A 16,843-nucleotide genomic window follows, 5' to 3' on the forward strand; every position below is an offset into this window, starting at 1 on the left:
TAAATGTTGTTTTATTCAGTCATTTGAGCAACATTAGGGTAAGTGTTGCTTTTTCCAGCCTATGTTTTCGATGGTAACCCATTGTCAGTCAATAGTGAAAGTAACTGCATATAACTGTCTTGTCGTTGACTGACTCCTTGGTGAAGTTAGTTTCACTTTGCCAATGAGTTCAAATAATAGACGAGTGCAAATGCGTGAAGGCTATGCTAGGTTTTAGTAAAGCATGGTTTAAGAATGACTATTCCATACGGTCTCGCAAGCAGCCTCCTTCAAATGCGCCGTTGAATGCCAAAATACCGATGCATTTATTTGACATATCGCGCATTGCGCCATTAAAGGGAATGACAGATGCCATTCTCATTGGTTTAAAATGATGTTATGCCCCAAACACACCCATATGACTGATTAAAAGACCTAGAAACACCTTGTTACGCCATGCGCTCCACTTTTGAGAACGAAACCCCTCCCAATGTGAACTGGACATCCTACTAAATTTGAATAGACTTTTGACGAGTGACGATGCACTTTAGAATGTCATGATAGGGCCCCTTATGTTCTCACGGTTCTCCTGTCTGATTAGAGTACATCTGTGCCAGTTCATGCATGCATAAAGCTGTATTTATTAATCAACACAGTGCACTGGTCTGTGTGTCAAAACAAATGCGTTTTGTATACTCAACTTAAGTCAGTTATGCGTTTTGTTTGCACTTGTTTATGTGTAATAAACTTGTAATAAATGTGGCACTAGTATAGATAACTCAAGATAAGTCAACTCAGATAAGTCAAAGGAACAGGATGATATGACTGGATTACAAGTCAGCACAAATAATTTTTACAATGCAAAATGAACAGCTCAACCAAAAGTTGAGCGAGTGCACAGCTCTATGTAGTCATTAATTCTTTGGATAGAGCTGCATTTGAAGTACAGCTACAGTTGTCTATGCCCTTTTCACAACTACATATGGGTTTATTAGATTTGCAGCTTGTCACATTCTGTTTCCATTTTTACACAGTGTCACTTTTTGGGTAATGGGGTTGTACTATAACTGATCTCTTACATCATAGTTTCATTCGATTCAGGGCTGGAGGGTAATGAATGCTATAAGACAGACCACTACTTCTGTTTTTCATACCATTTTAACTCATAAAGGCTGGAATAGCATGGAATACATTTGACCAGATTGCAGAATGATCCCTTCATGGAATAGCAATTTGAGGAGGCACTTAGCATAATGGACTTTGATCACAGGCAGGCAGCCCATGGGTGAAAGTATTCAAGGAAGCACTGTCACTCCAAAATATTTTAGTACTGTGACTCTTTCCCTCTTTGGTCATTCTCACAAAGTAAATGTACTGTAGAGGTCTAAAGATATATGAGCCCCTCATGATCATAACTTTACAATGGCCCAGGTACTTAATTAAACATGTTTTCCACTTTTGTGTGAGTACATATCCTAATTAGGTGACATCAATGTCAAAAGCATGATGACAGAAGTTCTCCATTTTAATTTCATTTTGACATTATAGTCTAGTCGTGATCCCCATAGGCCCAATAGTAAACCCAGAAATGTTGAGTACCCTAAAGTTTTATTGCAGAAATGTCATCTATAGGCCTAGTGGGTGGAAGTCAACTTGGTTGCCTAAAGTTGCACTTTGGGCAATTTGCATAATTAGCATAAATAGGCAATTAAGGCGAGGCACTACAGGTGAATAGGGTATAATATTTAAATAATAGATATCACCATGAAACTTTTTGAGTTGATTACTTATGTTAAGATGAATTAAAATTAAAAATGCTCTAATTTGCATACACACAAAAGCAGATAGTGTGATAAAGCCAGGCTCAAAATGTTTTTTCCAAGGTAAACACGTATACTTGGGGCGGTGAGTTGGTGAAAACCTTTAAGAAACTTGGTAAGGAGGCAGTGTTGACCTATGGACAGACATATTAAGAAATTAAGTGTGCCATGCGAAACTAGAAAAGCACTCCGAAAGTGCAAACCTCCGCCAAGCGAAAACATAACCGCCTCCTGGATCCAGACGGTGATTCGGATCACTCCCAAACTTTTTGAGTTATCTTGCGAACAAACAGATGAACAGACACACAGACAAACAAACAAACAGACAAACAAACCCAGATGAAAACATAACCTCCTTGGCGGAGGTAATAACTATATAGCATGCACATACACACAAACCCACAAGAACTATATACAATATGCAAAATAACTATATCCAGCACTATATTGGGCAATTTGCATAATTATGCATAAATCCACCAAGTGGAAAAAATCAACTGTTTGACTACACAAGACTGCTTGCATTGAAAACCTGTAAAGTCTCTTTTCTTGTAAATAATTTAGCCCTAATAGAGCACAAACCACACAGAAAATTCACTATAAAAGTGAATCATTATATCATAACGCCAAAGAGCTTTTAACCTGCACTGCTGTTCCCAGTGGCCTTGGCATTTTATGTCCATTGCAAGCCACAGTGTACCACAGAGTTGAATGGCTCCTCAATTTGCATGCAGATTCATTGCAATGATTTCAACCAGGGCTTCCGACAGTCACCAATGCATTAATTTGGCTGAAGCCACGGGCTGGATAAGGCCCCATTTACCAAAATGGTTCCCTAGCAAGGGCATGGGCTATTTAGCCAAATGGCCATGCCAGCTCCATTCACCCCTCGCTCCCTATGAGTTGAAGGACCAAATGTGATACACTTTCAAATCAAGGTTATTGTGATGTTGTGCAAGAAGGGGTCGGGTGTATCACTGCACAAATCTAGGCTACACAACATTGCAGCTCTAATAGTCACATATGGCACAGGCAATGGGAGCTAAATTAATATTGCATATTGGTATGATAACCGGCACACTTGCTGTATTCTTACAGACTACCCCCCATGAGACTAATGGTGCATTTTTGAATTAGGTGTGGGTCCCCATGCATTCTAAAAATCACCTGTTTTCTACCACAGATCTCAATGGGATGGGATATGGGACAACCTCCCAAAATTTACTAGGCTATGTCAACTTACCTTTCTTGTAATAGCATTTTTCTAAAAGACACCAATCAAGTGAATTTAAGGAACAACTTGCGTGACAACTGGGTCAACCCAGAGCCTTAACTGAAACATCACCTGCACCTGGCCCAGTTGCAGGACTTGCTGAGTGGCATGTTGTCCAGCCATTCAGCTGCATGACCCGCGGCTGCGACTGTAACCAAGCAACTGTGTGTGGACGCTGTGTGTGGACACAGTCCTGCCTGGTAGCGAAAAAAAGCCTTCGAGTTATCAATAGGTTATCCTCACTTAAATTATGGACTTGCTGTCCCAAGCAGAAACGAAACCACTCTCTACTTTGTCAGTGTTTAGTTTTATCCCATCTAGAAGATCTGAACCGAAAGAGATGACCTATTTCAACTTCACAAATCCCAGGGTAACGTTGACGTTAGGCAGTGTGTTTGTTGTTAGCTTCACTAGAGTTAACGTTAACTTAGCATAACTTGCAAATAATTCAGCTAGCCTAACATTAACTGACTTCACTAAAGATACAATATAAATTGGAATAGGTTGTTACAGATGTTATTATTGATGTCAGTGTCATCTTTAGGCTCGAGAGGTACACCAGTATGACTTATACAGACGAACGGAAGGTTATGACAACAAATTACACCGTGATGATAGACAACATGCAAAAGGCAGAGGTCTCGACTTCTACATTGAGGTAACGTTAGCTGCTAACGTCCTAATGTTAAAATGCCAAAAAGCTAACAAACTGACCAACCTGTAGCGTGGGCTAGTTTTTAATTCCACCTTACAACACACATTTTTAAAATGGGTAACAGTTTCGGACAGATAGTATCTTAGCTCAGCAGATTCCTATTAACAAAGTGAATGTGGGCTGTCAGATAATATCTTGTTCAAAAGATGTGGATTTGTTTTTGTCTGTTTGGTGCGTGTGAAGGGTCATTCCACGAAATCGGTGCCTTTTCAACTTTAAAAATGTGAAAAATATAATTGTTTCAAACTGATTTTTTTTTCAATGCCCATTTAATTAACACATCTTAACATGACAAGAAATTGTGTTGGGCCATTAGCCTAGAAATCTAGACGCACCCTAGCGGCGGCAAATTAATTTGCTCAGCCTGTACCTCTAGTATCAAACCATAGGGATTTCTATTGGCTGACGCCGTGGACTTCACCCAATCACAGCGCTCTATTTTGTTAGAGAGTCTTAAGGCGGGCTTAACAGGATAATGACAGTCCTGTGACGGTGAACAACAAGGAAGGTGGCTATAGACCTCTCCAGAATATATCCCGCCTCCTAACTTCCGTATCCATCCAACTTCCGGGCGTGGATTGTCTATGGGAAATAACATGGCGTTTTGAAAGATCGTACCTGTCAAACTCTGTAGGTGACAAAGTAGAAAAAGCTGCTGGGCAGATTGGCCTACACACTTCTGCCATCTAGTTTCCACTGGATTTTTTGATTTTCGGTGCCGTTTGAGTAGTATAGTCTATAGTATACTACTTAAACGGCACCGACAATCAAAAAATCCAGTGGAAACTATATGGCAGAAGTGTGTAGGCCAATCTGCCCACCAGCTTTTTCAACTTCGCTACCTACAGATGTTTTACCGGTATGATATTTCGAAACGCCATGTTATTCCCCATAGACAATCCACGCCCGGAAATTGGATGGATACGGAAGTTACGGAGGCGGGACTTATTCTGGAGAGGTCTATGGCTAACGAAGCGCGGTTGTTTGAATCGGCGTTGGCGTCAACTTTGGAGGAGTTGGATTTGTGCTTTTCTTTGAAAACACAATGCACTTAAGTAATTCCTTTCGAAGAAGGATGTATTTGCCGTTTTGCCGACTGGATACGGATACGGTCGAAGCGCTGGCCTATTGCATGCCTAGGCAGTTTGAAAGACAATTCTCTGCCCGCCCCTTGGATTAAGCGAGGTAAATGGTTCGATTCCAGACTATACATTTCAATGATATATGATGGCCCGCCAGGCTAAGGACTGATGGTAACAGGACTGATGATTTCATGCTAAATTTCTCTTTTCTAGCTAACAGGTCAAGGTTAGGGAGGCACATGGTATGTAATCTGAAAGGTTATTACTTCTAGATATTGGTAATATCAGTATTGATAAATAATTGTTTATATATACACTTTAAAAAATGGTAACAGGACTGATGTTGTATGCTCGCCCCTCTCTCACAACCCTGATAAAACATGAAAAATAGGACATTTAAGAAGAGAGAAAGTTACCCTTTCTTACACTGTGGAATCCGCTTCTTCTAATTGATGTCACTTCCTTGAAATTATGTCACTTCTAGTTTGTACCAATATTTATAAGGGGTTTTTAGTGAAAGTAACAGGACTGAGATGAAATTAAGGGACAATGATAAATGACTTATATTTTCTAAGAAAACATCTATTTATGTCAAAACCATTGCTTAACAATGAGATTACTGTGAAAATTGTATCATTTTACCAACATTTTACAACTGAGAAGTGCTGTTGAAAAAGAAAAAACATAGCGTGGGACAAGCCAAAATCAACCAAAATCCTTACCCATAGCATATATTTATGTGATTTTAATCATTTTAACTTGTATTTTATTGGGTTTACTTGGTCTTATATTTATGCATATGATCTATAGTAACATTAAGTTTTTTAAATTACACATGTATTTGTTGTTAAAGCAACTTTAGAACTGATTATATGTTGTGGGACGCAAAAGGCACCGATTCGGTGGAATGACCCTGAAAATAATATAACGTTAGCAAGAGGTGTGATCAAACAAAACAGAAATTCTCTGAAAATAGAGACTAACAAGCAATGGAAAGTGGGCATGGTTAAATTCCTGCTTACCAAAGCCATACAAATGTTTAGCCCACTGGACTTCACTGTTTCTACTTTGAGTTTGCATCTAACCAAGTGTTTGAAATGGTGACTAAACGATTCCAAAGGCAAGGCATGGAGTAGGTAATTTCATTTCACATTTGTTCATAAAACTTGGGGCATGGTAAGAACCACAGGCAAAGGAAAGGAGTAACTTATTGAAGTATTACTGAGGCCCAACATATTTACCAATCAGGGTTGGGTTAGAAAAAAATGACAAGCAAAAAAAATCTCTAATGTTATCACAGTTAGGCTAAGGAGTTACTAGGAATTTGACTGGCAGTGGTGAATTTGTGGTCTGAAGAATTGACTGACAGAATATTGATCAGGAAAAGACCTCATCTCTCAGATAATATCGGTGGGGTTAAGTACTCAATACCAGACATAAGAAGTAGTCTTGGTTTCAAAACAGTTTCATCCCACATTGCCATGTCATTTCCCATCCCTAAATGGATATATTTTTTAATCCACCATATTGGTTTCATTCCATTCACAACCGTGTCAAGTAGCGGTTCAGTCTATCCGATTGAGTGGGAGAGGATGTGAGCAGTGCATGTGCGCAAGCACACACACACACATTCACAAACAATTTCAATATGACAGTGTCCTTTCAGTGTCAACTGTAGAATTATTTCCACCCAACAGTTCATATGCCATCAATTTGATCCTTTCAAAAAAAGTATGTATCCACATAAGTGTTTGTCTCTTCAGAACTGCATCAAAGTACAATTTGCCAGTCATGCCTTATCCATGCAAGGCTGTGTTGAATGGCTGCCGCTCCCTCTCATAATGAAATCATGCCAGTGGCACACTCTCAAATGCCTATTTGCTAACACCATCTGGCTGTCGACATTCATGAGAAAGACAAAAGCAAACAAGCAAAACCATAAATAGCCTGCAACTCACACAGTTTAACCAGGAGTACTTTGTTTGTTTGTTTGTTTTTTAAATAGTTATTATTAGTCAATGTTATGGCTCTGGTCTGGCTTGTCATTGCTGTCTACCACCTAGAGTGCTAGGTAGCTGAAGATGATGCCATATTTAGACTTAGGGGGGACTGGCAGGTTTAACATTGATATTTTCTGACTTAATTCCTTGCTGATCTTGTTGTGGTCAGACATACGTCTGTAAATATTAGGGAGACCAGTGTGCAAAGGTCAAGTGGAAATATTTTTTTGTAAACAAAATAAAGGACAATGTTGTAATCGGTGTGTCTCTCAGGCTGTGGTGCCTACAGGTGCCTATGCAGGACTTGGATTAGTGGATGCAATTAATACATGAATAATTAAAACTCAGCTGCCCAGCTCAATGAGTGTGAATCATCTAAACCTCTATACCTGCTGATATTGAGACAGGTATGCCAACTCTGCCTTTGCCAGTTGGCCTACTTACAAACAAGAGAATCGAGCACATCCACAAAAACAGAGACAGCCAAGGCACAAATATCACGTCAGCTGTGAAATTTACTAGACAGCTTGTGGTCTACTGGTTGTGCTGTCTGCCACTTAGCTGAGGCAATTGTTATCATTCAGTAAGTATATTTGTATTCCAGGAGTCAACGCGGCCTCTTCCAGTTTTATCCTCCTCTGAGTATGGACGACGTTTACCACCTCCCTCCAACCAATCAGGACGCCAATTCGCTCAAGTGAACATTATCCAAGCTGAGTTCTTCCGGAAAAATGGAATCACAAGATCGGTGGAGGAGGGATACGGACCAGTCGTCCCTGTTTGAGGCGCATTCTTTATACTGTAATGTTATGTCAAATATACATACATACAGTAAGAGAGTTCTTCGATTCATAGTCTTTTACGTTACGTAATTAAATACATTTTCTAAAGTCTGTTTAGGACACTCAGACATAAACAACAGACGTGAGTATATACAAAGTCTTTAATGAATAAGAAAATGGTGGTGTCCAACATGGCAACACTCTGGTATTTTTTTGTATTCTCATGTTCTTACAAAAACTTCTTATTTTAAAACTTGTCTTGGCTGCACACACAGTGGCCTGGCTAAAACACAAAGAGACTGGACAGCGCAAACACTCATGACATCTATCCGCTTCTCTGAATGACTGAGACCATGCAAACGTATTCACAGGTATATGTATATATTTATATATTTGTGTGTGTATGGGTATTTATATGTATGTCTAAGCACTTCGCAGCACAGTGTATCTATGCTATATGGTGTGTGTGTGTGTGTAGGTGGGTGGGAGTCTGTGTCCGCACATATTTGTCTGGTTTGTGTGAAAGTTCAAGGCATCACAGTCCCTTGGGACAGGGACCTGGTCAACTCAGTGTGAACAAAATAAGTCTCCAGCTCCCCCTTCCCTTTGACATTGATGATGCCTCGGCAAGAACAAACGTAGCCCAGGGTCTGTAGGACTCGACTCGTCTCCTCCGTAACCTACACCGGGGGGTAAAGAAAAAAAGGAATTATGAAATCCTCTCACCAAATCCTTTGGCAAAAAAAAAAACAAACATGAAATGAGTAAGCAAGCAAGCAGAGGAAAGTCTTTGAAACAGTTGCTCATTCTCCCCTAGACACAAATATGCCCACACACATTCACACCCACATACAAACACACGCACACAGAGGCACTCTCAAACAGAGAGGGTGAAGACTACGAAGGAAGAGATGAACCTGTATTTTCCCCAGCACTCCTGTGGTCTCCATTCTACTGGCCACGTTCACACTGTTGCCCCAGATGTCATACTGGGGCTTTTGTGCTCCGATCACCCCCGCTATCACAGGGCCATGGTTTATCCCTGGGGAGACAGCATAACAATTCATTTCTTTCTGTGGCTAATGAAGATAAAGATCATGATTGATGAAACAGAAATAAAGTCACCTAGATCTATTATAGTACAGAGCTAAGCTAATAGTAGTAGGCTTTCAAATAACAAATGACATCCATTTTTAAGAATTTTGACAATTAAAAGAGAGAACTTACCCACTCTTAATTTAAAGTCATTGAAGGAATGCCTATTGATGACGTCGAGTTTCCCAACCAACGCAAAGGCAAACTCCACCATGGTGCCGATGTGCATGTACTGTCTGTCATCCTGGGACAGTGGAGAGAGCAAATGTCTCCAACATCAGTGATGCTGTCATAAATCCTATCTTCCCTGATGGAGCAATTGCCTTCTAACCAGAAGGTCTGAATATTAAGAAACTGTTGGCACTAATGACTCTCACAATCACACAGCAGAGCACTTAAACCCACAACTGTCAGAAGACAGAACAAGTCATGGCACATGCCATATCCTACAATTAATTCAGACAATGTAATCAGTGATGATGCAAAATGTAAAATGGTGACATGTAACTATTATCTTTAGTCATAATTGTCGTGGCGCCGCTGTAATAGGGCCTATTAGATGGCACAACGATCTGTTACATTCTAGCGAGTTACAGCTATACAGTCTTATGGGAGTTGCAAGATTACATTTGTGTAAATATAAGTGGAAACAATATGGCATGTGTGATACTATTAGGATACTGTATATCCTTCAAGAAGTCTATAAGTCTGCATAAGTTTTAGGAGTAATGAATATGCGTCACCTGTGTACAGTCTGGTCCTGGTGCGATATTTAGTCCTGTGGCAGCCATGTATGTGCTACCAATGGTCTTGATCTTCTCCACACCACTGAACTTGGGTTTAGACAGAAGCTGGGAGAAGATGGCCAGAACGGAGTCAGTATCTGTCCTAACCTGATTAACTGTATTACCGCACATTGATTTGAAGAAATACAATGCCACTCCGTCCTAACTCAATGGCTTATTTTTCTGTGTTCCATTAGACACAATACGTTTAGTCTAAGGTTAGGTTTGCATTTATGTACGTTTTTAGAGCACAGTTAAGTAAAGCGTGCATTCCTAATTAAGCTGCCTGAAGGTAATGCTGCAAAGGCACCTGACAACCATGGCTGTTATGCCTGCCAAGAAGGCCAAAGATTAGTCTTGCCTTTATTAGGAGATGCTATCTGATAATTACTGGCTCATTACAGCGTATATTTTTTCACTTACTCAGGCTTCTAAAGTACTGAGGGCATCGTAATTTCAAAACCACTGCACACAGACGTGCTACACAGTGCAGAGAGGTGTAACAAAAATAAATAGGTCTTGCCGAGGCCGTCGTAAGCACCTCATCAAAGTCGGCAATGATCTCATTGAGGAGTCTGAGACACTCCAGTCCTTCCTTGTTGACGTCCGACTCCGTGTAGAACTCCTTGAAGTCTGGGATTGAAGCGAACATCACACACACCAGGTCATAGGACTGGTGGTACAGGTCCTGCAAAGATTCAAAGCAGAAGTGAGTACAAAACAGTAAGAATGAAACAAACCTTTCACACCACAAAAGGTTATTTGCCATCGCCTGCAGATCCATCAGGCAAATCTATTCTTGTTCTGTACACAAATCAGCAACAAAGAAACACAAACACACCAACAAGAAAAATAGGTACCTCATTTTTCCAGTTTCTCGCCAAGAAGTGCTCAGCAACGTGGGCAGGTAGAACGTTCTCCAGGAGGACACGGTTGAGGTTCTCCATGGTCTCGATCTCCTCGCACTCCTTCTTGAACTTGTTTTTCCAGACGAAGTCTAACCTACAGTAATATTCATTCTGTTACAAGGGGACACAGAGGCAAAGAGATGACAGACATCTGATCACCGTGTCCGAGAACAGGGTACATAAAACATCACAGCACACTGCTCTCACTGCATCAGATCGCCAGTTTAGGGGGATGGGCAGCTCTACCTCGACCTGGTAAGGTTGCTTACATTTTTTGTTTGTAGGCTTGAACAAGTGAAAATTCTGGCAAGTGTGAAAAACTCTAATCCTTTAGACCAGCTTGTTCTCTCTATTATGTCTATGGTTCAACACCCTCTGTCACACACACACACACACATCTTTTCAGAACACAAGTGGTTCAACAGCTGTTCTATTAAGGAGAGACATCACAAATCCCCGTAACCTTCATGACTATACAGTATTCCTTAAGCAGATCTATCATATTGGCGTTATGCTTTTTCTTCATGTAAAGAGTATTTGAGTCGGCAGTTATTGTGGCATGAAAGTAAAAAGCTTGAAAATGAATTTCAAACAGAAATGTTTGTCATTAGACACATTGGGCTCTATCTTCCGTCCCGGCGCAATTGACTTTGTATACTCGCGCGTTTGTCTTTCCTATTTTGCAGTCAGCGCATATTGGAATTTTCCCTCCACAGGTACATGCCTGTAAATTAGGGAATTCGATTGCGCCCACGGGGGCGGTTCAGCGAAAAGACAGGGCGTGTTCCGGCGCAAACGTTCACTGTTGATATTTTGCAGTTTCAGAAAACAATTCCGCCACAGACCAGGAACTCCCTGGTCTAAAGTCTGTGGCGAAAATGCAGATGCTATTTTAAGGGCGCATGCATGACCACAGGCCTGCATGAATGAATGCGTTGCACACCAATCTACAGACACCCCCGTGCACAGACGGAAACATTCAAAGCCTTGATAATATTTGTCCATTTCCCGGTTTTGTTCGTGCATTGGTGACCTAAATATTTAGTAGCCTATAAACTTCAACATCTACATGCAATATCTTTACAACAACGCCTAATTACGACCTATTAATCTGGACAACTTTACAGCCCTATAAAGGCTAAAGTTACTTTTAGTTTTGTTCCAATTTACTGTGTAAGGTTTTAAGCACCATAATTTTGCCTACCTTGTTGTAGTCCATCTGAAATAACTCCAAGCTTTGCTATGTTCCCTCCATCCTTTCGTTATTTTCAAAAAACGTTTTATATCCATGATGGCCTTGAAGTCTTGAGTTAGTGAATTAGCTTAAATCAGCTTTTCATGTGCTGTTAACCAGCAACAGATAGTACAAGAAAGCAGCAAGTATGGTTACAATTTCTGTACAATTTCTGTAGTTGCTGCATCCATTCATTGTTATTCTCTCTCCTGCTCAAATAAATGTTGTGCGTGAATTAAGTTGATGATAATGTGTTTACAAACTCTGCTTTACAGAAAATATTGTAAATAGTCTACTGTCACGCAGTTAATGGGATACTGTGCAGAGTTGAAAGTTAGGTCAACTTAAACGAAGCCCTTGCTTGGCCGCCTGTGCAGCGCAACGCACACTTAGCTCCTCTCATCTATACAATGTAGTTCCCATTTCTGTAAACCATACATAATTTCAAAGAAAAATATTACCACTCGAGGGAAATCAGTGTGGTGTCCATGTGAAAAAATAGGCATAAATCTAGCGTACACATTTTCACGAATCACTGATGTGTTGATGACATAAATTAGGAAATGTTAAGGAGACGTGATGTTGAACTGCATGCCGATGCCATTTAACCCAAATGCCCCAGCGGCAGCACGGGAGAGAAGAGATTAACTGACGGAAGATATGCATTGTCTATAGAGAGGTAATGTTAGATTACATTGTACATTGCAAATATATCACCATGCATTCATAACCTCGTGATTCAGTGAGAATGATCCCAAAACATCGGAAAGTATGTCTTTGTGACAATTCTGTATTACATTTTGTCAAGATGAAAAATCAATAGCTAACTGTTCCCAACTGAACAGTGATTATAGCGCTGTGAACGCTCCTGGCTGCGCCTGGCAAATACGCCACCATAATAGCAATCAGCTATGGAACAAGCGTGCCTGTTGTTAAAGGGAATGTGAGATGACGCTCTGATTGGTTTATCGGCCAACCCGGCGGCATGGTCGCCTCTGTCTTTATGCGTGACTTGCTGGGCCACACAAGAAGAGCCAAACTGCGTGGTTGTGCGCAATGCGTCCAAAGCTTGTTTAATCGGAGGAGATGGAAGGATAAATCTGGAGGGCAATGCATACTAACACAGCAGACTGCCCTATTGAGATAAACAACATTACGAGACAAGCAGGGTTTGTTGTTGTGCCTTCTGTGTGTGTGTGTTTGTGGACATGGGATGGGTGGGGGGAGTAAATCTAGAACAAATCTAGAAGACTGTTGAACACCCATTACCTCCATTTCAGTGACAACCCCCCCCCCCCCAGGCTCCATAATTCATTCTTGCCTCAAAGCAAGAGAGCCCAGAGGGCAGCATTCTGCATTCTCATCAATGAACACACATTTAGCAGACTCAAGGGGCTTTTCATCAGTAAACATGTTCTAAAAAAACAATATCTGTCTGTCCAACTTTAAAAGTTTTTACACTTGCTACACACTAAATACTAAATACACATATTGAAGAAGAATTAATTAATGATATTTGCTTCATCATTCTGAGCTCCAATGTCAAGACGGTGTATGTAAAGTAATGGAGAGAATTTCCTACTTAAAGGCAGAACTGGAATAAATGTGTTGAGTGTATAATACCTGGATGCTCCTTACTTGGATGCTCTATTCTGCATCTCAAAGCATTGTATTCATTTGACCTGTGGTTCTAGGTATATCTGAAAGGGAGTATGGTATCACAAGACAATACAAATGATACATTCTGAAACTATTAGCACAATATTTAAAAAAAAAAAAGACTGATATCCCATGTGCCTTGACTAAGTGATGGTGCTATATTCAGATGTTGTGCAGGCCTGCTTTCTAAGTGAGTTATGACACCATCCAGATTAAAATAGTCTTGTTAGATGGGTCAGCCCAGAAACCCAGTTTTAGTTTTCCTCAGAACATAAGTACACAAACAAACACACAAGCACACACACACAAACTCACACACACACACACACTCATTTCCATACACTCAGGTTAATACAGCGAGAGCGATTGGCTTTCGGGGGCCCCCCAAACCCTCTGTCTCTTGTCCTCCTGGGTGTACAGTACAGTACTGTTGCAGTATTTCTAAATGGGGAGAATGATGGATGATGTTCCCGCAATCCTAGATATCCTCAACTCGCTTCTCTGAGTCCAAAGAGTTATATAAACCCATCACCCAATGGAACAAACACAAATAGAGAAAACAGAGAGGGAGGGTAGAGGATGTGTGTGTGTGTGTGTGTGTGTGTATCTGTGTGTGTGTATGTGTATTTGTGTGTGTGTGTGTGTGTTAAGAGAGAGCGCGAGAGAGAGAGAGTGGGGGAGAGAGAGAGAGAAGACAGCAGAGGAAAACACAGGACAGAGCCGCTTGAGAAATGTGAGGAGAGACAGCCGAGGTAAGTGGAATGGCCTGGCACTATGTGGAATAGTCAGCGTTAATTACGAAAGCTGTGTGGAGGGGGAGAGGGAGTGTGTGTGCGTGCGTGCGTGCACAGAAAAGGTAGCGGTTTTGTGACAGTCTATTAGTGCTCAGGCAACCCACCTGTCGGGCCAGAACAAGGAGGGTGATGAAGAAGATAAACAAAGACACCGAGCCCATGGTCTTCAGGTCCTTCAGCACCCCTGGCCTAAAATCAGACACAGTGAGGAAGAGGGAAAACAGAAAGGTAATTTACTTTTTACATTCCATAAAGGGAGCCAACAAGATGTGTGATGATGACAAGCGCCACATCATCTTGAATGCAGAGGAAAGAGAGAAAATGAGACAGAGAGACAGAGCGAGAGATGGAACTCCAATGACCTCCAAACTTCCAGCTGTCAGTTCCCCGTCGCGAAAAAATCAATCCCTGCACACACACACACACATTAAAAAACCCTCCATCTCATAAGCTGTCAATCACCCTCCTGTACAACTATGGGAGGAGGAAACTTTTCAACCCACCGTTGGCCAGAGAGGAAGAAGCCACACAGCCATCTCTCATCCACTGCACCCAATTCTGCCGTTCGGTTCCCGGGGTTCATAAGTCATTTCCGCGGCCATGTAATTTATATTTAATCAAGTTCAAAAGACCTGATTTGTCAAAGTCATCGACGTGACAGGCTTAAATTGCCGGCCAATCATATTTCCTATACATTTATCTACAGCCCTCTAAAGCTGTGGTTCCCAGCGTTCAGCTCTTGATTCCAGTGCATGTCATTTATGTTTCAAGTTCAAAAGGCCCGATTGGTCAAGGCCTCTGGAATAACATGGTGAAATGACTTGACAATCAAGGCTTTTAGGACCATTCTCTAACTGTTCAATAATTGGATACAAAGCAGGCAGGCAATAAGCCCCAGTTACCATGAATACATACCTCTAAAAGAACAGACCAGGTTTGATTAAATTCAAATGAAATGCTGCAATAGAAGTCTCTCTTCTATTGTTTGTGCCTGACCTCAATTTGCCAATCACACGTGGAAAACAGCACAGAGCCGGTTTCTGTGTGTGTGTGTGTGTGCATGCTTGCGTGTTGGTGTATGTGTAGGTGAGAACGAAATATTTTTATGTGAGTGCATCTGTAGTTGTTCTAGCATTAATCTAGACTTAAGTTATACATTATTCATTAATTTATGCATTAAATACTGTGTATGTGTGTACATTTCCATTCCTTTCTCCAGGTCATGTTGTGCATGTGTGCATGTGTGCGTGCCTCTGCGTCTGTGTGTGGGCTCACCTCTCCAGAGGCTGTGTGCGGTACAGTGCGGTGCTGTAGTCGTCCAACACGGCTGCGTAGGTCTGGAGGATGACGACGTTGTAGCCCACCACCGCCGCCAGCATGATAAGCATCTTCAGCTCGTAGTTGATGCGCAGGAACACCGAGCAGGACACCAGGCCCAAGATGCAGCTGTAGATGAAATACTGGCCCCATGGACACGAAAAACAAAATGCCAATCAAAAACCCGCATCCGTGGGAGACAGACAGGCCAATCGAAGCCGACTTAATGATGAGAGAGAGGGAGCAAATGGATTTGGATCCAAAGATTGGAGGAAAATACTGCCTGGATGTTTACAGAGTTCTGTTTTTAATACCCCTGAGCTTGCTGTTGTAACACAAAAGAAGGCAGAGCATTTTTTCTCTACAGTGCCATTTCTCTCTACTATAGCTGTCGAAGATGCTATGAAGCGGGAACAAAAACAGTACGCAATTCAATAATATTTTACTTTGTAGTTCAGTGAACTATGTAAACATATAAAGAAGCACAGCACGGGTTGTAAACCAGAACCATAGCATTCATAATTGAGATATATTGCGGGGCATGCTCAGATGACTTGAGAGGAATCAAAACAATACACAGGACTGTTAAATACTGTGGAAAACTTCACTGGCAGCATCAGCTTCTGTGCTACGGATGCAGTCCTCTAGGCCAACCCCTCTCCCCCACCCCTGCCTTTCCCAAACAAAACTCAAGGCAGAGGGCCTGACTTATGCTTCTCAGCAGGGAAATTGTGCCAAAAGCGATCTGTGCCGCCTGCAGAGAGCCCAGATAAATAAGCTGAGCGCCACACACAGTCACTTTTACTGAGCTGTCCCTGGCAGGGGGAGATATATTTCATTACAAGGGAGGGAGAAATGGGTTATGGCCATTAGCAAGGAGTGCGGTGTGAATGATAGCTTCTTTATGGAGCCACCACTGGCCATTGTTTCTCTCACAGAGTCCTGAAGGCAGTTTTTTTATATTCAGGTACAACGAGGTGGACTCGTTGTACCTTATTTGTAAGGTAGGCTGCCTCTGAGATGAATTTAAATAGAAAGAGGATGTTCACTTGACCATTAACCTTGTCATGAACAGATCATGGCACATGTAACATCCTGTCCATGAGAGCTTTCAATTTACAGATGCTATGACATTTTACCAGTACCTAGCAGCAGCTCATACAATTACATGCAACACACAATTCTGAGAACTGTCATGAGGACATATACTGATAATGGAAAAAAAACAAGGAGCTCATCACTGGAACTCCAACAGTCATTACTACTAACGGCAGTATCTGGTACATATATCACACCTTGTTTATGACAAGGTCATGTCAACTTTATGTCAGAGCAGTGAAATGGTATCTATGTTTTACATCAAAAACTAGTAGTGCCTGGGGCGCTCTAGCACAAGTCTG

General features: G+C 41.4%; 2 protein-coding genes across 4 annotated transcripts in view; one reads left to right on the forward strand and one right to left on the reverse strand.

The window, feature by feature from the left end:
• The first annotated feature begins 3,322 nt into the window (after window positions 1–3,322).
• cfap90 (cilia and flagella associated protein 90) lies at window positions 3,323–7,653 on the forward strand. Its single transcript, XM_076301890.1, has 2 exons — window positions 3,323–3,442; window positions 7,474–7,653. The coding sequence occupies exons 1-2, from the start codon at window positions 3,323–3,325 to the stop codon at window positions 7,651–7,653; spliced, it is 300 nt and encodes a 99-aa protein (XP_076158005.1).
• Window positions 7,654–7,814: 161 nt separating this feature from the next.
• Window positions 7,815–16,843, reverse strand: part of adcy2b (adenylate cyclase 2b (brain)) — a 71,268-nt gene continuing 62,239 nt past the window's right edge. Inside the window, exons 18-25 of one of the 3 annotated variants that reach the window (XM_076301824.1) lie at window positions 15,402–15,586; window positions 14,231–14,315; window positions 10,392–10,550; window positions 10,073–10,219; window positions 9,490–9,597; window positions 8,879–8,990; window positions 8,569–8,693; window positions 7,815–8,331 (exon numbers count right to left, since the gene is read on the reverse strand). In XM_076301824.1, the coding sequence (XP_076157939.1) occupies window positions 8,179–8,331; window positions 8,569–8,693; window positions 8,879–8,990; window positions 9,490–9,597; window positions 10,073–10,219; window positions 10,392–10,550; window positions 14,231–14,315; window positions 15,402–15,586 (1,074 nt within the window). In that variant the 3' untranslated portion in view covers window positions 7,815–8,178. Of the gene's footprint in view, window positions 8,332–8,568; window positions 8,694–8,878; window positions 8,991–9,489; window positions 9,598–10,072; window positions 10,220–10,391; window positions 10,551–14,230; window positions 14,316–15,401; window positions 15,587–16,843 lie in introns of those variants that run through there. The other 2 variants (XM_076301825.1, XM_076301826.1) reach the window with 2 other exon arrangements.

The sequence above is a fragment of the Alosa pseudoharengus genome, unplaced genomic scaffold (genome assembly GCF_046254945.1).
Source record: "Alosa pseudoharengus isolate Yale_2024_CS ecotype anadromous, Long Island Sound unplaced genomic scaffold, YU_APseudo_1.1 YU_APseudo_1.1_scf_23, whole genome shotgun sequence".
Lineage (NCBI taxonomy): Eukaryota > Metazoa > Chordata > Actinopteri > Clupeiformes > Clupeidae > Alosa > Alosa pseudoharengus.

Excerpts from the sequence above, each read along its gene's own strand:
- cfap90 (XM_076301890.1), top strand. The coding sequence starts at position 3,323 with ATGGACTTGCTGTCCCAAGCAGAAACGAAACCACTCTCTACTTTGTCA. Across the intron at positions 3,443-7,473 it reads TCAACTTCACAAATCCCAGG|GAGTCAACGCGGCCTCTTCC; the intron begins GTAACGTTGACG and ends TTTGTATTCCAG.